The 24,306-nt window shown below is 42.9% G+C and overlaps 1 protein-coding gene across 2 annotated transcripts in view; it reads right to left on the bottom strand.

Annotated features, from left to right (window-relative positions):
- Positions 1-24,306, bottom strand: part of DYRK2 (dual specificity tyrosine phosphorylation regulated kinase 2) — a 46,658-nt gene that overhangs the window by 6,451 nt on the left and 15,901 nt on the right. Inside the window, exons 1-2 of one of the 2 annotated variants that reach the window (XM_089674182.1) lie at positions 10,982-11,389; positions 10,571-10,689 (exon numbers count right to left, since the gene is read on the bottom strand). In XM_089674182.1, the coding sequence (XP_089530308.1) occupies positions 10,571-10,689; positions 10,982-11,027 (165 nt within the window). In that variant the 5' untranslated portion in view covers positions 11,028-11,389. Of the gene's footprint in view, positions 1-10,570; positions 10,690-10,981; positions 11,390-24,306 lie in introns of those variants that run through there. The other variant, XM_089674183.1, reaches the window with a different exon arrangement.

The raw sequence follows: 24,306 nt of genomic DNA, 5'->3' as shown, positions 1-24,306 counted from the left end.
GGTTTGAGTCACTGGTGGCAGGACAGGTATTACAATTTTTATTTTTATTTTTAACAGGCTGTTTTTTTAAAAAAGGAAAGAAGCCGCTTTACACGGGTTAACTAAAAACAGAGGTTTAAGAAAGAAAAGGAAAATATCCTATTATTCAGGCAGACAGATGAAATATGATCAGATTCTATTCATCTGCTACAAAGTGTCTCTGAAAGCACAGTGTCTATATTGTCAATAGAAACTAATCAGATAACAGCTGTCCAAAGCAAGTTGCTACAATGACTCTTTCAGCCATGAAGTACCCCTATCCTTAAAGGCACATTTCTGTTCATAGCCTAATTTGGTCTCAGAAATTAAAACACAATACCTAAAAGGATACGTATACTATTTTTAAATTATTACTTATTTAATAGAATGCATATTATATTTAAAAAGGGTTTCCACAATCACAAAGGCTGTTCAAAACAAAAGTAATATTTTAGTGGTAGAGCATGTTGAGTCTAGCCAACCAGACTTCCTAGATTTCTCGGATACTCAGAAAGCAAGATCTCCCTACCATAATTACCTTGTCTGTTCTTGGGCATTAAACCAACCTTTAATATCAATATTGGTGCACAATTCCTTCCACTGACACCAACAATGAGGCATGGTTTCTTCCACTGATACCAAGTGTGAGGCATAATTCCTGCCACTGACTCTAATTATAGCACATTATTCCTCCCACTAATATCAATGATGGGGCAGTATTCTTTCCACTGACACCAACAATGGGGTATGGTTTCTTCCACTAATACCAATGATGGGACACTATTCCTTCCACTAATACCAATAATAGGGCATTACCCCTCCTTCTACTGACCACCAACCCTGAGGCCATGTTTATTCTTACTTATGCTGGGCCCGGGATAATTTCTACCCCCACCAGACACAATCTGTCCCCCCCCAAAGTCCGAAAGGACAGTCAACTGGCTTTTTGTTTGAAAAGTTTGGAGACCCCCTGCTGTAGAATATTAAAAAAAATAATTAATCTAATGACCACAGCAGATAAGCAGACTTAGAATCTAAAGCTTGGAGTCCACAAAAAACAAAAAAAACAAAAAACCAGATGGTTTATTTCTATTGCATCTTCCTAAACAACAGACATATCCGTTTCGTGTAAGCTAACCCGTTAACAAAACAAGAAGTTGCTTCTTTAGCTTTTTAAAACCAAATTGAATTTCATATATTTTTGTTTTACCATTTAGCATCAAGCCATGATTAGGTGAGGTTGTGTTCTTCAGATGCAACATTCAATCACTGTGCTTTGCCATGGGATTCATTTGCATTCAAATAGCATGCGTCAAATTCCATAGCAATCAAAACTTCTACATTTTTAGAATTTCTCTCTTTTTTTTTTTATTCATGCATAAAAAGCCCAGAAAGATATTATAACAGAACATGAAAAGTGAAAGGGTCCTTTCACACAAACATCATCAGTTCTGGCTTAAAAACAAAACAAAAATGAATAAATAAATATTGCATCACATCACTATACATCCCTTTTTAACGTGTCCATTTTTTTTTTAAGTTGTAGTACAAAAAAGCCATAGGACAACAGTATAGACAAAAAAAAAAAAAAAGTTTGTCAAAAAACATATGTAATCAGACAATATCTGTTTAGATCAGTCTATGTCTGCAAAAATGGACACAAACTTTTCCCCTTGTTTTCAGCAGACATAAATGGAATTAAAAAACGGACAGACGTCTGTTTACAGCCACCTGCATACAGACATACATTGTGGATCTGTTTGAAAAACTGACAGATGGATCCAGACTGAATGTCTGTGTGAAAGGGTCCAAAAAGTTTAAATCCATTTCTTTAAGAAGTCTTCAAAAAATTCAAGTATCTTCTCACTAATTTTAGGCAGCTGGCAGATGAGTAAAGCTCTATTACAGCCTGGTGTCTTCTCTGACCCCGAACCTGTCCTCTCACTGGAATGGTCTGGAAACAGTACGTAATCCTCAGTGCCATCACCTTATGTAACCTGACATTTCATACAGCAGTACTGTCATCCAAACCATAAATATGGAGCTTAGGGGCAGCAGAGATAAATACGAAAATCCTTTTCAAAATGAATAAGTTACCAATATATTGTGCTTTCAAAATATATGAAGCCACCAAGGGTCTCAAGTATAAGGTGTATGACTGATGTAGTTTCTGTATTTCCTTCCTAGCAACCAGTCAACTTTTCAGTGTCCTATGGCTAGAATTGTACCAGCACTGATTGGTAGCTAGAAGAAACCACAAACTGTTTTTCAATCAGACAATTCATTCATAGGGCCTTAGGCCAACATACTGTCTTGGTTACATGGCTTTTGTGTGGCAACAAAAAAGTACCACAACTGCATAGGGTAGTGTACATTGTTCCTAAACAGCTATATCACAACTGGTCCAATCACAGGGTTTTATACAGAATACTCATACTGTATTTCAATAATTTATTTTATACAGGGTATCAGATATTATTTACTACATGCTAGCAGAAAACACACTAAGGGCCAATTCACACCAGATGAGGTGGGACTGTGTTGGGCAGCTATTCCAGAGCAATCCCACTGCATGACATGACAAAATCACCTGTGTGCCTGTTGCAGTGGTGTTCAAACATTGTACACTTAAAAAAAAAAAAAAAAACACAAAAAACAAAAAAGGACTGCATGCACTATTTTTTTTCTTTTCAGTGCAGCTCTTGGCATTGCCTCACGCCATGCAGCGGCCATTGGCACTTAAAGTTTGTTTAGATTAACCACTTGCCTAACGGGCACTTATACCCCCTTCCTGCCCAGGCCAATTTTCAACACTGTCGCACTTTGAATGACAATTGCGCGGTCATGCAACACTGTACCCATAAGAAATTTGTATCATTTTTTTTAAACATAAATAGATTTCTTTTGGTGGTATTTACTTGCCACTGGCCGTTTTATTTTTTTGCACTATAAACAAAGAGCAAAACATTTGAAAAAAAAAAAAAGTTTTTCTTTGTTTCTATTATAAAATTTTGCAAACAGGTAATTTTTCTCCATCGCTGATGTGTGTTGATGAGGCCGCACTGATAGGCAGCACTAATGGGCACTGATGAGGTGGCACGGATAGGCAGCACTGATGTGCACCACTGATGGACACAGGTGGGTAGAACTGCAGGGTGGCACTGATCATCAGGGCTCCCTTCGCTGACAATTGCCGGTTCTCGACAGTACTTTCCTCACGCTCTGACAGCATGAGGAAAGAGCAGCCGATAACCGGCAACTGTATTTACCCGGTGATCTGCTGTGTCATTGGACACAGCTGATCACGTGGTAAAAGGCCGCCATGATTGGCAGTTTACCGTATAATGGACACAGCGATCACTGGGGGCGCGCAGGAGAGCGTGTTTTGGAATGACGCCCATGGACGACGTCCCAGGATTACACAACCGCACTGTAGCCATCCTCCGGCTATAGCGCGGTTGGGAACTGGTTAAATGAAAAAGAAAAGAAAAAAAGTTGACATGCTCGACTGCATCACATACCAGTCACTGTGTTACAACGCAAAAGCTGGTGTGAATGGACCCTAAGAGAAAAGTAGGAATGAAGGAAGCAAAACAAACTGAAATGAGGAAAAAAAAAAAAATGGTCACCAGCAACAAACAAGGACATTCCTATATGAACAATATGTGGTGCGTGAACAAAACAAGGAAGTAAATATGTCTGGAAGTCAGACTTACTCACAAACTACTGCTTTTATTCAGGAAAACAAAATAGCCTTGACAAAATGCTAGAACTCAGTCAAATCAAGAACCATTCCTGTGTGACAGGTTTTGCTGTTAAACAAGAACTCCATTAACAGCCACTTCACAAATCAGTCTGAAGGGAACGTTTCCTTATTTTATATACAGGGTTCACCCTAAAAAATATATATAAATAATAAATGCCCCCATTTTGCGAGAAAAAAAAAATGTGCATTTATGATTTTATGTATCCACAGGAGCCTGCAAAGCACTGCACCTGTGATCACTGAACATAGTTACAATGCCAGGCTCCTGCTGCCTCTTCCTCCAGTTCTCGGTCTATACCAAGGTATTATCATCATTTTCCAGGATTTATATAGCGCCAACAGTTTGCGCAGCACTTTACAATGTGAGGGCAAACAGTGGTTACAATTCAATACATTAGGAATTAGAGGACCCTGCCTGTTAGAGCTTACAATCTAAAAGGGAGGGTCAAGTGATGCAAAAGGTAATAATTGTGGGGGATGAGCAGATGGAGAAAATAAATGTGAGTTTTCAGTTGGAGAGATTGGGGAAGTATCAATGGACGAGTGCCGTGATCACCACACTTTCAGTCCACTGAGAAATAAAAGTCTATCAGATGCAGTGGAAAATGGGACTCGTAGTTCATTCAATCACAGATCTATGTGAATGTATAAATGACTGTGCAGGTGGAGCCGCACACACAGTCATGCTAGTTTTAAAAGTGAGAGTGAGTGAAAGATCCCCTGCTTGCTGTTGGTTAGGGATGGGGTTGCTTTCTTAGCTAGATATTGCATGTTACATACTAAATACCAGTGTAACGTAGCATGTTTCCCCCCACCCCGTGCCCCCCCCCCCCCCAACTTCTCCATCAAGATCAACAACACTATCATCAGTCCCACTCCTCACGCCAGGGTACTAGGTGTAATCCTAGACTCCAATCTGTCCTTTCAGCCCCAGATTCAATCGGTGACAAACTCATGTAGACTTCACCTCCATAACATCTCCAAGATACTCCCGTTCCTAACCTTGGAAACCACTAAGCAACTCATTCACTCCCTTATTATATCACGCCTTGACTACTGTAACTCCCTCCTCACTGGCCTACCTCATCACAGGCTATCCTCACTACAGTCCATCATGAATGCTGCTGCCAGACTCATCCACCTTACTAACCGTTCTGTATCTGCCACCCCTCTCTGCCAATCCCCCCACTGGCTTCCAATTGCCCAACGGATAAAATTCAAAACACTGACGTATAAAGCCGTTCATAACACTGCCCCAATTTACATAACCGATCTTATCTGTAAATATCACCCAAACCGTACTCTCCGCTCCTCGCAAGACCTCCTACTCTCTAGCTCCCTTGTCTCCTCCTCCCATGCTCATCTCCAGGGCTTCTCCCATCCTCTGGAACTCCCTACCTCAATCTATCAGACTATCGCCTACTCTGCTCACTTTTAGGCGCACTCTGAAAAGCCATCTCTTCAGGGAAGCCTACCCCGACCCCAGCTAATACTGGAATCCTCTACTCTTCCAACCACTCCATCCCCCATAGCTAATTAACTTTTGTACCACTATCCCCTCCCTTCTAGATTGTAAGCTCCAAGGAGCAGGGCCCCCTAATCCCTCTTGTATTGAACTGTATTGTTACTGTACACCTCCATAATGTAAAGCGCTGAGCAAACTGTCGGCGCTATATAAGTCTTGTATAATAATAATGATGGAGTTAGCTTTTAATCGCTTATTCCTGTGTGCCTCCAATCCACATATTTAAGTCTGCAAAGAGCTGATCCTAGCACCCTTTCTCTGTGCAATACAATCTTCACTTACTCATTGATGGCTACACAAGTCTAAGGGTATTTCCTTGAAATTCAAATATTCAGGATGACACGCAGAGGGCAGTTGCTCCAGAGCTTAGTAAATGAGGTAAAGCATACCCAATCACATGCAAGTAAAATAAACAGCATTTTTGCTTGCACATGATTGGATGCTAGATATAAGAAGAGCCTCCTTTTATTTAAGAGCTTCCCCTAAGATCTAGAGCAACTGCATAGACTGTTTGCCTTTAGAAAATCGACCTCATTAGACTTCTACAGGCCTCACAATGCATGAAAATGCACAAAAAAAATGGACATGCCTCATTTTTCTAAAGGCAGCGCAACAGTGCACAGATGTGAATGGCCTCATCGTGTAACATGTGATCCTAGGACACATCCGTTGTTTTGCGTTCCGACGCGCTAAAACATGAAGGTGTGAATGGGGCCCAACCATAAATGAGTAACCTAGAATTATTTTTTTTTTTTTTCACTCTGGTATGCACAGTGAAACCCAATATGTGTTGTGCAATTGGCGAGGTTGTGGGTGTGGTTGGACATCCAGCAGATGGCACCCTGAGAATCCTGTAAGAGTGATCTGGCAGCTTCACAGCTGCCCATATCACTTTTACTAAATCACCCTCAGCCTGCTGATAATAGAAACATGAGCTTGTATTGACCCTCTCAAAGCCAGGACACATGGGGTACACCTACGGTCTTGAAGGGGTTAAACATCTCACAGAAAATATAGTTAGGCTGCAATTGCTGTCGACCCCCAAAAATGTGATTTTCCTGGTGATGATCCCGAACCTCAAGCTTGAATACTTTGAAACACTAACTGAAATCAAGAACGCAGATCAGAAATTTGAACCTAACTTGCTGCATATGCAAAATCCCAGACCTACAGAAGTAAAAAAGGATCAGTATAGAGCCGAGCAACTAGAATTTTAGGCGGTCATCCACTGTTGCCTTTGTATTTCTATCATGATAGGAGATTTTGAACTAGCCATATATAAAAACCAACAAAACAGGTAACATTTTAAAATATTAAAGGGCAAGCATATGTCAGCCACCTGTCTTCCCAACACACTACGACTTATACTCAATGTAGAAATGGTTGGTTTGTTGTCAAATGAATACAGAGGGTACACACCATGTACTTGTCACAGAATTACAAGATTTCATTAATAAAAGGAAGCGATCTGTTCTACTAGATAACAATAACATTTGGTGATATTTTTCTCTTCTTCCAAAGAGTTCATGCAAGGTGAAAGCTCAGTATGCATAATCCCATTGGAAAGAATACACTGATACCATAAATACTTACAGATAAAAAATGAATGACAGAGTCATCTCACATGTTATCAAATACTGACAACCCCCACAAGTCCATAGAACCAGACAACCTCTACATACCTATGACAACCCCTATAATTCCATGTAGGCAGACAAGTGCTTCATACATGTGACAACCTCTACAAGTCTGTGTAACCTGATAAGACATATGACAACCTTTACAGTTCTATGTAATCAGACAAGTTCTATGTAATCAGACAAGTTCTATCTACATAAGACAACCCCTACAAGTCTCTATGACCAGACAAGCACTACATACAGTACATACGACAACCTCTACAAGTCTCTATGACCAGACAAGCACTACATACAGTACATCCGACAACCTCTACAAGTCTCTATGACCAGACAAGCACTACATACAGTACATCCGACAACCTCTACAAGTCTCTATGACCACACAAGCACTACATACGACAACCTCTACAAGTCTCTATGACCACACAAGTACTACATACAGTACATACGACAACCTCTACAAGGTTGTATGACCAGACAAGCACTACATACAGTACATACGACAACCTCTACAAGTCTCTATGACCAGACAAGCACTACATACGGTACACATACGACAACCTCTACAAGTCTATATGACCAGACAAGCACTACATACAGTACATACGACAACCTCTACAAGTCTATATGACCAGACAAGCACTACATACAGTACATACGACAACCTCTACAAGTCTATATGACCAGACAAGCACTACATACAGTACATACGACAACCTCTACAAGTCTATATGACCAGACAAGCACTACGTACAGTACATACAACAACCTCTACAAGGTTGTATGACCAGACAAGCACTGCATACAGTACATACAACAACCTCTACACATCTATATGACCAGACAAGCACTACATTCACATGACAAGCCCTAGGATTCCATGTAGCCAGACAAGTGCTTCATACATAGCACATCCTCTACAGTCCGATGTACTCAGACAAGGGCTACACGCACATGACAACCCCTACAAGTCTATATGACCAGACAAGCTCTACACACACGACAACCCCTACAAGTCTATATGACCAGACAAGCTCTACATACACATGACAACCCCTAAAAGTCTATATGACCAGACAAGCTCTACACACACGACAACCCCTACAAGTCTATATGACCAGACAAGCTCTACACACACATGACAGCCCCTACAAGTCTATATGACCAGACAACCCCTACAAGTCTATATGACCAGACAAGCTCTACACACACATATCACAACCCCTACAAGTTTATATGACCAGACAAGCTCTACACACACATGACAACCCCTAAAAGTCTATATGACCAGACAAGCTCTACACACACACATGACAACCCCCTACAAGTCTATATGACCAGACAACCCCTACAAGTCTATATGACCAGACAAGCTCTACACACACATATCACAACCCCTACAAGTTTATATGACCAGACAAGCTCTACACACACATGACAACCCCTAAAAGTCTATATGACCAGACAAGCTCTACACACACATGACAACCCCCTACAAGTCTATATGACCAGACAAGCTCTACACACACATATCACAACCCCTACAAGTTTATATGACCAGACAAGCTCTACACACACATGACAACCCCTAAAAGTCTATATGACCAGACAAGCTCTACACACACATGACAACCCCCTACAAGTCTATATGACCAGACAAGCTCTACACACACATGACAACCCCTACAAGTCTATATGACCAGACAAGCTCTACACACACACATGACAACCCCTACAAGTCTATATGACCAGACAAGCTCTACACACACACATGACAACCCCCTACAAGTCTATATGACCAGACAAGCTCTACACACACATGACAACCCCTACAAGTCTATATGACCAGACAAGCTCTACACACACATGACAACCCCTACAAGTCTATATGACCAGACAAGCTCTACACACACATGACAACCCCTACAAGTCTATATGACCAGACAAGCTCTACACACACATGACAACCCCTACAAGTCTATATGACCAGACAAGCTCTACACACACATGACAACCCCTACAAGTCTATATGACCAGACAAGCTCTACACACACATGACAACCCCTACAAGTCTATATGACCAGACAAGCTATACACACACATGACAACCCCTACAAGTCTATATGACCAGACAAGCTCTACACACACATGACAACCCCTACAAGTCTATATGACCAGACAAGCTCTACACACACATGACAACCCCTACAAGTCTATATGACCAGACAAGCTCTACACACACATGACAACCCCTACAAGTCTATATGACCAGACAAGCTCTACACACACATGACAACCCCTACAAGTCTATATGACCAGACAAGCTCTACACACACACATGACAACCCCTACAAGTCTATATGACCAGACAAGCTCTACACACACATGACAACCCCTACAAGTCTATATGACCAGACAAGCTCTACACACACATGACAACCCCTACAAGTCTATATGACCAGACAAGCTCTACACACACATGACAACCCCCTACAAGTCTATATGACCAGACAAGCTCTACACACACACGACAACCCCTACAAGTCTATATGACCAGACAAGCTCTACACACACATGACAACCCCCTAAAAGTCTATATGACCAGACAAGCTCTACACACACATGACAACCCCCTACAAGTCTATATGACCAGACAAGCTCTACACACACATGACAACCCCCTACAAGTCTATATGACCAGACAAGCTCTGCACACACGACAACCCCTACAAGTCTATATGACCAGACAAGCTCTACACACACATGACAACCCCTACAAGTCTATATGACCAGACAAGCTCTACATACACATGACAACCCCTACAAGTCTATATGACCAGACAAGCTCTACACACACATGACAACCCCTACAAGTCTATATGACCAGACAAGCTCTACACACACACATGACAACCCCTACAAGTCTATATGACCAGACAAGCTCTACACACACATGACAACCCCTACAAGTCTATATGACCAGACAAGCTCTACACACACATGACAACCCCCTACAAGTCTATATGACCAGACAAGCTCTGCACACACGACAACCCCTACAAGTCTATATGACCAGACAAGCTCTACACACACATGACAACCCCTACAAGTCTATATGACCAGACAAGCTCTACACACACGACAACCCCCTACAAGTCTATATGACCAGACAAGCTCTGCACACACGACAACCCCTACAAGTCTATATGACCAGACAAGCTCTGCACACACGACAACCCCTACAAGTCTATATGACCAGACAAGCTCTACACACATGTTAGAGTCAGGTATGTCAGAAAGGCCACAGATGTGTGCTAAAGATAGCAATGTAATTAAGCAGTGTCTGTAAATAGCAGTGAGAGACTATTACAATCACGGTGCAGTCATTAAAGTATCAGCTATTTCAATGAAAGCCATTCCAGGCCATTTTCCAGCGGTGCTATTTTCACACACACGGTGTATCGGGGTGACGGATGGTGTCGCCTGCTCCGATCCTGAGCCGTGTCTGGCTGTCAGCCTACCTGTCCCCAGCACATTGATTTCTATGAATAGGGCCCCATTGGCAGTGTGTGGAGGTCAGACAGACGGGCTCCTGAGTGCAGTGGGGCCCCCAGGTCTTACCGTGTGCGCTGCGTTGTTGGCTCTGAGGGGTGGCAATGAGACGGGCGATCCGGTGGCGGCGGCAGATCGGGGTAACGCTGGAGATGGCTGGAGCTGGCTGGTCCCTTCACTTCCTCTGCCTGGAAGACAAAGCAGGGTTGGGATTAGACAGTGACAATGCCTGGGGCCCCTGAATGGAGCAGACTGGGGGCCCATACAAGGCCTGCCATTGTCAGGATAAATCCATGATCCCAGGAGTCAGACACGGCTTTGTTGTCATCGGTGTCCCTGTCTGTTCCATCTCCCACCCGTGGCCCCTGGATACAACCTTGTAGGGCCACACCGGTCCCCCAGATGCACCGTCTGCCCCAACCAAGCTGATTTAACCCCTGAGGGCCCGTCCTCTTGTCTCTCCCCTCCCCCCACTCTTACCGGCCGGATGGATGGCCACGGCCGCCCCGGGTTTTCTGGTTAACATGGCGGATGAGGAGGGAGAGGCCAGAGTGGAGCTGGGACTTGAACTCCAGATCCGGGCTGTCGATCCCCCAGCGTGTCCACTACCTCCGCTCCCCGGCTTCTCCGTTCAGAGCGGCAGCGCCCCGGCATCCCCGAGCTTCGTCCCTCCCTCTTTCTCTCTCTCCGGCACCACACGGGCGGCCCCGCTGCCTCCTCAGCTCCCAGGCGAGCACCCGAGGGAGTCAGTGTGGGAAGTCAGCACAGGCCCCACCCACTGTACTGTAATCCCCGCCCCGAGGAATCCTCCGCCAGGCCTTGTACCGGGCACAGCCGGCCCGGGGGAAGTGAAAGCGAGGCTGAGCTGGCCCGAGCTGTGAGGAGAGTGCGGGCGGCGGCCACTAGTTCGGGGAGGGCGGAGACTCGTCTCCAGGTGACCAACAGATCGCAAGCGGCTGGGGCGTTGCTAAGCAGCGGATAGATTTTCTGTTCACATATTTGGGAAAGGTGTGAAAGTGATGCGGGCGGTTATGTTTTTTATTTTGGTCTGTTAACAGGGTCATAAAACTGTATTTCAGAGCAAAGAAGTAGCTGTGTGGAGGGCTGGTAGGGTCATGTGTGGGGGATGTCAGCCATTCACCAGGGACACATGGCCTGTGGAGACACATGATATGCCCAGGCTTGTTCCTGGTCACTGTGTCAGAGCCCACACAGGTCAGCTCTGGTGGCTCCCACATTACATCATCATGGCTTCCTGTGCATGATTGTTTAGGCATTCACTATACAAAGGATGGCGGCCGTACACTGAACAATTTTATATACAATCGCATTGTTCAACCATTTATTGTCAGTGAAAAATACCGACATGATCGTTCAATACATCAGCCATATCGATCGATCTACTTTCCTGCAATCGGATTTAAAGCAGACCTGAACTTTCAGCTAGGGTTGCCACCTCATCCCTTTAAAACTGGACAAATATTAATTCTACAGGTTCTGTGGCTGGTTAAGGTGGTAACTAAATTCAGTGAGCGGTTTTAAAGGGATGTGGTGGCAACCCTACTTCCTTCATAACAAACAGCGAGCAGGTGGGCTTTTATGGCAGAAGAGATATGTAGTGGCTTTTTGGCAATAAAATGCCTCTACCTGCCTGCTTGCCATCTTCACTGCTGCAAACTGAGCTGCACATGCAGAGTTCAGCTTACAGCACCGGGCCGGTCTCTGAGCACTGAGATGATGGCCTCCTGCACATGCACAGTTCAACTTACAGCACCGAGCCGGTCTCTGAGCACTGAAATGATGGCCTCCTGCACATGCACAGTTCAGTTCACAGTGTTGGGCCGGTCTCTGCTGAGATTATGGTCTCCTGCACATGCACAGTTCAGTTTACAGCGTTGGGCCAGTCTCTGAGTGCTGAGATTATGGTGTCCTGCACGTGAACAGTTCTGTCTACAGCACCAGGCCGGTCTGTGAGTGCTGAGATGACCTCCTGTGCATGCACAGTTCAGCTTATAGCGCCAGGCCAGTCTGTGAGTGCTGAGATTATGGTCTCCTGCGCATGAACAGTTCTGTCTACAGCACCAGGCCGGTTTGTGAGTGCTGAGATGACCTCCTGTGCATGCACAGTTCAGCTTATAGCGCCGGGGCGGTCTGTGAGTGCTGAGATTATGGTCTCCCGCGCATGCACAGTTCTGTCTACAGCACCAGGCCGGTCTGTGAGTGATGAGATTATGGTCTCCTGCGCATGAACAGTTCTGTCTACAGCACCAGGCCGGTTTGTGAGTGCCGAGATGACCTCCTGTGCATGCACAGTTCAGCTTATAGCGCCGGGGCGGTCTGTGAGTGCTGAGATTATGGTCTCCCGTGCATGCACAGTTCTGTCTACAGCACCAGGCCGGTCTGTGAGTGCTGAGATGACCTCCTGTGCATGCACAGTTCAGCTTATAGCGCCAGGCCACTCTGTGAGTGCTGAGATTATGGCCTCCTGCACATGCACAGTTCAGATTACAGTGCCGGGATGGTCTCTGAGCACTGAGATGATGGCCTCCTGCACATGCACAGTCCAGTTTACAGCACCGAGACAGTCTGTGAGTGCTAAGATTATGGCCTCCTGCGCATGCACAATTCAGCTTACAGTGCTGGGACGGTCTCTGAGCGCTGAGATGATGGCCTCCTGTGCATGCACAGTTCAATTTACAGTGCCGGGATGGTCTATGAGCGCTGAGATGATGACCTCCTGCGCATGCACAGCTCAGCTTACAGCATTGGGCCGGTCTCTGAGCACTGAGATGATGGCCTCCTGCACATGGGCAGTTCAACTTACAGCACCAGTCCAGTCTCTGAGTGCTGAGCTGATGGCCTCCTGCGCATTTACAGCTCAGCTTACAGCACCGAGCCGGTCTCTGAGCTCTGAGATGATCGCCTCCTACGCATGCGCAAAAATGATGTCATCCTCGCCAACAAAGAGGCTCAAAAAAGAAGATGCTGGCGCTGACAAGGGATCGTTGGACAGATGAGTATTAATCCCTGCCCACTGCTGCCTCCCAGCCCTTTAAGAGGTTCTAAACACCGGACGGTGGACATTCAGATTATGTGACCGCTGTGAATATTAGTCACAGCGGTCACATGATCATAAAGCTCCCAATTGCACGTATGCATCAGGAGCTTTCTGGTACCCTCAGGTTACTGTACTGGGAGCGCGCTCTCAGCACAGTAATGTGTTTATATTATTATTATTGTTATAAGGATTTATAAAGCACCAACAGTTTGCTCAGCGCTTTACAATATAAGGGAGACAATACAGCAACAATACAGTTCAATACAAGAGGGATAGGAGGGCCCTGCTCCTTGGAGCTTACAATCTAAGAGGTATATATCTATATATTATTATTATACAGGATTTATAAAGCACCAACAGTTTGCTCAGCGCTTTACAATATAAGGGAGACAATACAGCAACAATACAGTTCAATACAAGAGGGATAGGAGGGCCCTGCTCCTTGGAGCTTACAATCTAAGAGGTATATATCTATATATTATTATTATACAGGATTTATAAAGCACCAACAGTTTGCTCAGCACTTTACACTATAAGGGAGACAGTACAATTACAATACATTTCAGTACAGAAGGAATAGGAGGGCCCTGCTCGTGGAGCTTACATAAGGACGCATATATGCGGCCGCTTAATGATAAAGCCCACCCCCCAAGAGACCACATATATGTGTACCTCTAGCAGCAAGTGGTTAACACAACAGTTCCACTCTAACATCCAGACCAATCAGAGTCATTTTGATCAAAATCAATCAATGGCACAGTATATGTGTCATTTCGAAAATTCATAAATTCGATCGCATTGACCGGTTTTTGTGATGAATTGTTCAATCAGACCATTATGTGTATGGCCACCATAATAAGGGGACAAACCTCAACAAGCCATTCAATATGTATCCAGTCAGGCAGGCCCTTGCACTACATAGTTGATGATAGATCTAAGGGTAGGTTCGCACTACCCACAGAGAAAAACGGAACATTTTTTTCTCTGTGGGTATCGATCGCAGCTGTCAGCAAAGGGGGGGCAGTGGCTTGTATTTTTACAAGGAAAGTCAGTGCTTCCCTTTTTTTACTTTTAATGGAATGTCACAAAGCGACATTCCATCCATTTCTATGCAGTAGCTCGGCTGCCATGCATAAAAACATGGGGTCACACAGGGACCTGTGGAATGATGCAGAAAAATGCAGACATGTTACATTTTTCTGCACAGCTGACAGCTGCGAGGAAGTGTGAATGGGGCACACAGAAACCATTGTTTCAATGGAGAGTTGTTTTTCTTATGCAGTGTGAACAGGCCCTTAGGGAGATTGTACAATCAGATGATATAGTGTATGATCAGCCTTAAGCCCTGGTTCACACTGATGCGGTGTGGAATTCGCAGCGTTTTCAGTGCGTATTCCGCAGCGCATCAGAATCGCACCCCGTTTATGTCAACCCGCTGCGGGTGTGTAAGTTAACAACACCCCGAAAGCGGTCCGCAAAACGTGGTGCGATGTGCAGAATCGGATCGCATAGGTGTGAATACTTATGAAATCCGATTCTAGTGCTGGCCCAAAAAAGGGCCCTGCACCTTTTTGGTGTGGGTGCGGTGCGAATAGAGCCATACAAAATGTATGGGTCCAATCGCACCGCACACAAATCGCATGTGATTTGCACAGGAATGCAGTATGGTTCCTGTGCGAATCACATGCAATATACCACACCGCATATATGTGAACCCAGGCTCAAGCAGAAGTAAAGTCAACAATACTAACCTCTGCTTCAGTGGTCCAAGGTCCCTCATCAGCATCTTCTACTCTACTTATTCCAGGTGGTTGGCTCATGGCAATTTCATTGGCCAATGCAGGATGACGTCATTCCTTTGCATGCAGTAGAGTTCGTTATTTCCAGCACAGAGGATCTATGCTGGAATGTAAACTGAGCTGTGTACATTGTAAAGAAAACTGCAGGCAGGCAGGTAGGTTTATTTTATTGCTGAAGAGATATACCAAGTCTCTTCTGCAATAAAGAGCCTGCGTGCTCGCAGTATTTAAAGGCTTTTTTTCTCTAAAAAAACAAACATGTTATACTTACCTGCTCTGTGGTATTGCACAGAGTGGCCCTGAACCTCCCCTACTGGGGTCCCCCGCCAGCACTCTTCTTCGTGTGCCCCCTAGCAAGCTGTTTGCTATGTGGCACACCTGCAGGCTTGATCCTGAGCTGGGCTGTGTGTGTCTATAGACACACACAGCACAGGTTCAATTGATTGACACTCTTCGTGTGTTGTTTTTAGTGAAATAATACACTCTGGTTATCATTTTTTTTTTAAATTAAAAGCAAGTGTCCAGTGCGATTCAGCCTATTAACAACGAATGGGCTAAAATCGCACCGTACTGCACCATATCCCTGATTCCTGGTGTAAACCAGCCCTAAGGGTTAAAAAGTGATAAAAGCAGGCATCTGAGCTGCGGTTTTCCCGCCCCCTGACCATCCATCTAAACACAGCAAAGCAGCTAATCAGTGCTGTACAAATAGCACTGCAAAATTTATTTTTTTTTGTCATTCCCGAAGTTGGGTTTTTATGGCAAACACTGCAATTTCGGTGTTGGGGAGATCGTCCTATTTCTTGTTCCTCTGATCACACAGCAATTGAGAAGGAATTTCCCCAATGACATCACAGTAATAGGTTTGAACATTTCCCCGTGTTACCCAAAAAATAAAAACCTTTTGGCTATGTGTAGTTTTTATTAGTGTTTTTACATTAGTGATCTTAGACATCAGAGCAATGATTCTAGAGGGCTACAGCCACATGAAGGAGCGGGGCCGGTGTACAAGTCTGGATATAGACTAGGGCAGCAACCAGAAACACAAATTAGCAGGCTGCTGTCCTGTTGCGGCCAGCTTGGTGACAGAGCTGTGTTTGTGTGGTTGCTTGTGAGCTCAGGCTGTTCTTTTGTATGGCATGGTGCATGAAGCGTGGAGAAGGGCTTCCCTGGGGAGGAGGAGCAGATGCCCCTAGGAGCCCCTCCCCCCTCTGGTCTTTTTACTGTCAGGCAGCAATATGATCATGTCCTTGGGACAAGACAGGAACTGGCACTCCCTTCACTAGAATGTGCATGTACTCACTGCAAAGTAATGTCCCTGGCTGTGTCCCTGGCAAATCTGTAATTCTTCCAGTAGTACAGAATGGGTCCTTTAATGATTCTAGCATACATACTTTGCATTATGCAGATTTGTTTGGATCCATACGGTATACTCCTTTCCCTCAAACTAATATATGACCTAAATCTCATTCTTTCTGTAAGGCTAGGTTCATACTAGAACGCGGTGCGGGAAACCCACGTTCCATGCACGTTTCCTGCACCACATTCAAAACGCAGGGCAGTTGCAATCTGCAGTGGGTGTCAATGTTACGTTAACAACACCCCAAATGCAGGTCGCAAACAAACATACCATGCGATCCAGTTGCAGTGCATTTGCATGCACTACTTTTGCTGAGATGCAATGAGATTTGATACTATTGAAAATGAATGGGCTCAAATCAAACTGCAGTGAGTAGCATGAGAGTAGCACAGGAATGCGCAGCGCAGTCCTGTGCAATTCATAGTGTGAAATGGGACTTGGGGGTCATGCACACAGGCATACAGTACTCTACTTTCAGATCCAAAATGTATATGTATCTGATTGCAACAGTATAGTATTCCATGGCACAAGCACACTAGTCCTTATTGGGCTGCAGTGCAAAACAAAAATGGAAAAATCTGCGTTTGAGGACCGACGTATGGAGTGTATTTTATGCTATACACATGTAAAGGTTTGAGCTAATGTTTAATGTGTAGAGTGTGAATGGACTCTATTAGAGCCACACACATCCTAGCAACAATAGATGGTACGTGTCAGGAGCCGACTGCATTCTAGCAATACTGGACACTAGGCAAGAGGACCCACCTGTGTCCTGGCAACCAACAGGAGGACGGGCATATGGACTATATTTCTTTTTCTTTCTTGTTCATTACAAAGTGACTGTGCAAGCGATAATACTACACTTTGGATTGCAAACAGGGAAAACCCAGGTTTGTGTGAATTTGGCCTGACTTCTCATGGTATTTCACCCCTGTGATCATATCTAAATCGGTCATCTGGGAGATGCTGAGAATTATTCCAGCAAGGAGCATGTAGAGCATCATCAGGAGGGTACCGAAAAGAGCATATGCTGAATATAGCACCCGTTCTTCCTATGAAAGGTTAGATATGTTAGATTCACATCCCCACATGCTAAGATGCTGTATAAAGGCAGAGTCAAAGCTTAATACACAAAAGCATAGTGCATATGAAAAGTTTGTTACCGTACACTATTTGCTTGCATGATTCACACCTATGCATTTGCATCAATATGTATTTCAGTTTGCATAATTAATACATGTTTATGTGCATGCCAAAATGCATTGCAATGTGCTTTGCAGCGTGCGCCGACACCCGTTATCATGTCTTTTTATTGATTTAGATAGGAAATACCTGTGCCTTAAAACAGAGAAGTGTGAATTCCACAATTAAACAAATTTACCTCATATACATTTTGGTATTTTTGATTGGATGATGGAATTTAACAGAGTTTCACTTCATTCATTAAGCTAAGGGAAAATTCCCTTACAAGGTTAACAACCTATTTGCTTTTAGTAAAGCAACCCCTATACGTACGTGTTATTTTATTGAGTTTTGAATGTTTTTGGACTTTGATTTTGCATACTTGAAGGTCCATACATTAGAATTATTGTACAGGTTATCACTCTTTAAACTGCCTTTAGCGTCAGTCTAACAATAACTGCCAGGAGGGTAAACAAAGACCCTTATGAGACGCAATAAGTTAACATTTTATGAGCTGAAATAATGACTTGCGGTCCTTTTACTGGGCAAATCGATCAAGTCCACCTGTCAATTTTTCAGGTGGGCCTGATAGGACAGTCCATGCATTTCTATGGAGTGGTTGGGATAAATGGACTTATGTGTGTCCATTTACACCCACCTACCTATGGGCCCAATCAGCCCACTAAAAAAAAAACGAAGGAGGACTGTGTCCCCTTCCATTCCGGCAGACCAGATTGGAGGTAATCGAGTAAATGCACAGTGGAGTCTGTTTACTTCCGACCACCCATTGAGCTGAGCAGGGTCTGTCTGTGTCTGCTCTGCAGAAACTGAGTGGACACGGACCTGTCATCCACTCTGCTCTGATCCAATCAACGGGATCGACTCACAGATCCCCTTCTGATCAGAACACATAGCCCCCCCCCCGTGTGAAAGGGCCCTTATGGTAAAACTATCAACATGTAACTGCATATTTCATAAAAATACCTCCTTTGTGATTGTGTTTTTGAATTGAATAAGTGAAAACTATCATGACATAAAATAAATAATTGAGATAAAATAGCACATCTATGGCTGACATAGGGGTGGGGTTCCAGTATGGCAGACTTTCAAAAGAAAGAGGGTGCTAGAGCTTCTTTAAGCAGTGAGCAACTCCTGCTTCTCAGATAAGTAACTAACTAAAGACAGAAGTGATCTTTTCAGCAATCTAAGGGTGGGTGGGGATTCTTCCCAATGACTACAAGTGTAAGAAGCATTCTTCCCAATGACAATCACACTAATGTACCATGAGCTGTAGATATAACTATCAGCAGGTGTTCCCTGATATCTGAAAGGAATTTTAAAGGTTCCTTCATATTAAAGAGTTTGAGAGAGGCTGGAGTATGGAATTCTCCTCCCTCAGCCTCTTCTACCAGAACGCTCCCCATGGTGCCTGGAAGCCCTTTGTGGGATGTACCATTGAGTATTGAGAAGTTGCCTGCTGGATGGTCCTACTTTGGATGTCCATAGGTCTAGAGAGGTGTAGCTGAACAACTTGGAAATGTAATTTAACCCTAAACTGCTCAATCAAAGCTCAGCTGTCATATCAAGCTGTCAAAATTGGGGAGGAGAGATTAGTCTGAATGCTCTTTACCAGATCAGAGATAGGCAACACCAGCAATACAACAGACATAGCTTTTTAAGACGTTAAAGGATTGTCAGTATAAAAACATATAATAATAATAATAAAAAATATATATATATATATATATATATATATATATATATATATATTAAAGCTCCTGGGGAGTATATTACTTATATTACTATGTTTATAACACCACAGTTATGCAGCCCTGTATGAGCATACTGTAAAATAAAATAAGGGCTCTAAAATTACAGAGTTTGTTGTTCAGGACAATAGCCCAGCACCAAGTTAGAATGGGAAGAGTGACTGTTCATTGGAGATCTTTTGATAATAGCAGGTTGCTAGGGTTCCACAGTTTGTTTACATGGCAGTACTGTGACCTATGGGATCGCATTAGTGAAGTGTTTTTGGAGTTTGTTCCACTAATCTCCATCAGAGTCTGTATTGTAGAAGTTGCTGGCAGTCATTACTATTGTGTGAAATCGATTAACTAAAAGAATTCATTCACTGACAAGTGGTCATGAGTTGATATTCGGCGTCATAAAAAAAGTTCAGTGTACAAACTCTGGTCATAATGTCCAGACAAGAATAATTTAGAACAAGCATTGAACGCTTTAGGAATAAACATGTATGTTTAACTGATTTGTAAATTGTAAACTAAGCTAAGTGCCCAGCCATTAGATTAAAGGGTCAGTCAACCCGTTGATTGAAATTTCAGTGATGGGTGGATGCTGCTGAGGGAAAAACCCTGCTGTTTTTTTGCATAATAAGGGCTGCCACTGGGTTGCCATTTTACTGGCCTGGCCTGCAAAACTGGGACCAAGGTTACCAATGTACTTAGTAAAAAAGAGATAATAGTGTCAATATTTTGTTCTTTGTTAGGGCAACTTTATAAATGATTCAAACTGACTTAAAACACAAATAAAGTTAAAAAAAAAACAAAAAACTTAATTTTATTTCTCATTTGTTTCATTTTGTTTCTTTGAAATTCTGTTTACATTCAGTCCCCATAAATATCATATATTAGAATAATTCTGAATATCCCCATATGTATTCGTTTCCTTTATGCTTGTGTCTACAATTCATTTTCTCAATACCTCCAGATACACTGTACTTATCCAGATACACTAACAATAAAGACTACAAGTGTAAGTGATGATGAGTGATGAGGCTGAGTGAAAGAACACACCAGTGATATACTTTTAGACCAAGTCACTGGATGGTACAGACTTTAGCTGTGCTGATCAGTTATTTGATTACTCTTCCAGAAGCAGGTCTGATACAATGTAATCAAGAAACTGATTGACAGACTGAATAGCTAAAGGTGGTCATTAAAGAGTCTCCAAACTAAGGCCCATGGGCTAAATCCGGATTGCTGCAACATTTATCTGGCCCTTTGACTGAAAATAAAAGTAAGGAAAACTAAGACAATTACAGTGTTTTAAGTCAGCAATCTTAAATGCTTTTTTGATACCTAATGTAATTAATGTGGCTTTAACATTCCTTTAAAGTGAGGCAGTCATGAGATAATGATTTAGTCTGCCACTGGTGACCTTTGTTTTGAGAATGTTAGTTCCCTGGCTCTCATGCTGATGCTATGGTTTTAATCTTGTCAAAGCCTCTGACCTTGAACAAGTATAGAAATCCAGTTTTTTTACGCTTTTCAGACACTCATTTATGATATGTTTGTTGCAGGTTTGTGATCCAAAGTTTTTGATGGCAGATACATCAAGGCAACTCAAGGCAATTTTCAAACGAAGACTACCAATGGCAACCCCCATACTTTTCTCATGACAGGGTCATTTTTAATGACAAGACCTTTGCAAGGAAGTTCCTGGCTCTTTCCCCCACCACAACCATCAAAAAAGCAAGAAAAACATTGTTTCCTTTGGGCATGTTCCCTTTAAAAAAAAAAAGATGAATCTAAGAATCAGAGTAAAATTCCCCCATAATGGCCATTGCAGGGAAACAGAGTCAGGAACCAAAGTGCAGGAATTTTACAATCATATTATGTGAGGAGCAGCAGCCAGCATCATTCCAGAGCTAAAATATTACATTTGGATAAACTGATTTTCTAACATGTATCTCATGGTTCCTTTGCATGTGAGATCTTTGGAGTAAACATAGGAACCACTAAGCTGGTTAGCCATATGATACCTGATTTCTGATAGTGACCTGACTAAGGCTGGCCATACATTACACAATATTCTTGTACAATTTTCCTTTAGATTTACCAAAACCATATAATATGAGGTCAAACCTAAGCACTTTCAATTTGTTTGCACTACATAGTTGACGGTAAATCTAAAGGAAATTGAAGAAGAAATTTGTATAATGTATGGCCAGCTTTAGTTGATTATCAGTATCAACTACTGGTTAGTGTGTTGGTTAAGTTGTAAGCAATAGCACAATGTATGTTTAGACAAAAGAATGATCTTTTTCATTGCAGCCATTGTACACTTAAAGTGGACCTTATGATTTATACTGTTGCTGAATTTTATATATACATGTTAGTAGAAAGATTTAAATATATTTACCGTTCCTGGAGAAAATTCTGCTGCAAGTTTCCTTCAGTGCTGTCCATATATCTAAAGGTCTGGAGACTTGGTCAAGTGTCTCTGAAGGGGAAGACCAAAGTTCAGACATGAAGCCAACACTGAAGGGAGTTCGCAACATTTTTTTTAAGAAAGATTAGGATTTCACACTCTTTGTTTATCCATCTTACCAAAAAAGTTAACTTGTGAGGGAAATATTCGGGCTACCATTGTTGACCTCCTTTTGAAATCATTAGTTGAATGGCTGTCATGCAGACCCTTTGGTATCAATACTTTAGTACTTCCTAAGGCTCAGTTTGGAGTTCAAGAAAGTTGTAGAAAAGTCACAAGTCTTTATCTGCATATTTGTTCCAGATTTGTGATTTGGACCCTTTGGTATCAATACTTTAGTACTTGGCAATCCCCCCCAGATGACGTGCGTGTGCACGAAACGCATAGGAGGAGCCAGCAACGCCGTGACGACATCTTATACATGGGACGGTTAGTCCACACTGTTTACTGTGCTCGTTTTTACCGCATTTACAAGTGGATATTCGCATATGCTCCAATAAATTTAATATACTACACTATGGAGATGTCTTTGCTTTGACTCCCTTGGGGAGTATTAATTTGCAGCCACCCATCTGACCATCGGAGAGGGAGCCTCTAAAACTTCCAGAGGGCAATACCCAAACTACCACCTAAGGGAAACTCCGGACCACTTTGATATCCTATCATCAATATTTAGGACCATAGGAGGAAGTTCACTGGATTCTAGTTACTCTCCGGACTGGCAGATGATATCAGGATATATACTCATAACGCTCATTAAATTGCGCGTTCTGGTGAGTGCGCATTCTTTCCGCACGTAATATCACAGCACCTTACCCATAGGAGGATACAGTTACACAAGAGCACCTCAAGTCACTTCAAGTCACCTAATGAACTGTATATTTAATGGTGTATATACATTTGAATACTTATATTGTGATTTCCTTTTAGCGCTGCATTCCTTATTTACAAAGTTCAGACATGAAGCCAACACTGAAGGGAGTTCGCAACATTTTTTTTAAGAAAGATTAGGATTTCACACTCTTTGTTTATCCATCTTACCAAAAAAGTTAACTTGTGAGGGAAATATTCGGGCTACCATTGTTGACCTCCTTTTGAAATCATTAGTTGCATGTCTGTCATGCAGACCCTTTGGTATCAATACTTTAGTACTTCCTAAGGCTCAGTTTGGAGTTCAAGAAAGTTGTAGAAAAGTCACAAGTCTTTATCTGCATATTTGTTCCAGATTTGTGATTCTTAACATTGAATCAAGAATTTCAGCTTGATAGCCAGGCAGCTAGCATTTTCAAAAGGAAAAAGACTCCATGTTTCTTGTGTGACATATTTCCTTTAATATGGATACATGTTTAGAAATGAGTATAGGTGCACTTTAATGCAGCAGGAACTGATCCTTAGGGACTATTTAAAGGGCAGGTAGATTTCACAGTTACCATTTCCTACTAACTGCAGCATGCTCGGACAGTTTACACCCCTCAACACTCACTGTTATCTGACCATGCTGGACGAAGGAAATGAATACTTAATTAGCTCTCAGCCCACAGTGGTGCTGATTCTCATGTGTTTTCTGGGCTTCGCTTCTCACTACCCACAGAACCACGTGAAAGGAGGTTAGAGCCATGGCTGACAGCTGAGTGAGCAGAGAGTGACAACAGACCAGACCATATTCCAGAGGGATTTCCAGCTAACATTGAGAGTGTTATCTCTTAAATGCGCAAATTGATTGCGCATCCGGTGAGTGTGCAGTCTTTTATTAGTTTGGATACACCATCACCTACTGGATTAAACTACCAGTTTTTGGGAATCCTTGTGATCTTTCATGCACCTAACCCACTGGGATATTGTGGACTATATGCTTACATATATCACTTTATATGCATATGTAGTCACGGTGCAGTGACACGAATAATGATTATATTTGTAGATTACAGGTTTTGCACTTTACCGTATGCACCATTATGGGTCACGTGCAGTGACAAGTACTATTTGACACACTGGGGTTTATTTACTAAAGCTGGAGAGTCCAAAATCACACTCCCTTCTGCATAGAAACCAATCAGCTTCTAACCTCAGCTTGTTAAATGAAGCTTTGGCAATGAAACCTGGAAGCTGATTGGTTTCTATGCAGAAGGGAGTCTGATTTTGAACTCTCTAGCTTTAGTAAATGAACCCCACTGAG

Source organism: Staurois parvus, unplaced genomic scaffold (assembly GCF_062004578.1).
Source record: "Staurois parvus isolate SC_StPar_1 unplaced genomic scaffold, SC_StPar_1.0 ptg000147l, whole genome shotgun sequence".
In the NCBI taxonomy this organism is placed as follows: domain Eukaryota; kingdom Metazoa; phylum Chordata; class Amphibia; order Anura; family Ranidae; genus Staurois; species Staurois parvus.
The sequence above is the reverse complement of the archived record's forward strand: the minus strand, read 5'-3'. Positions and strand labels throughout refer to the sequence as shown.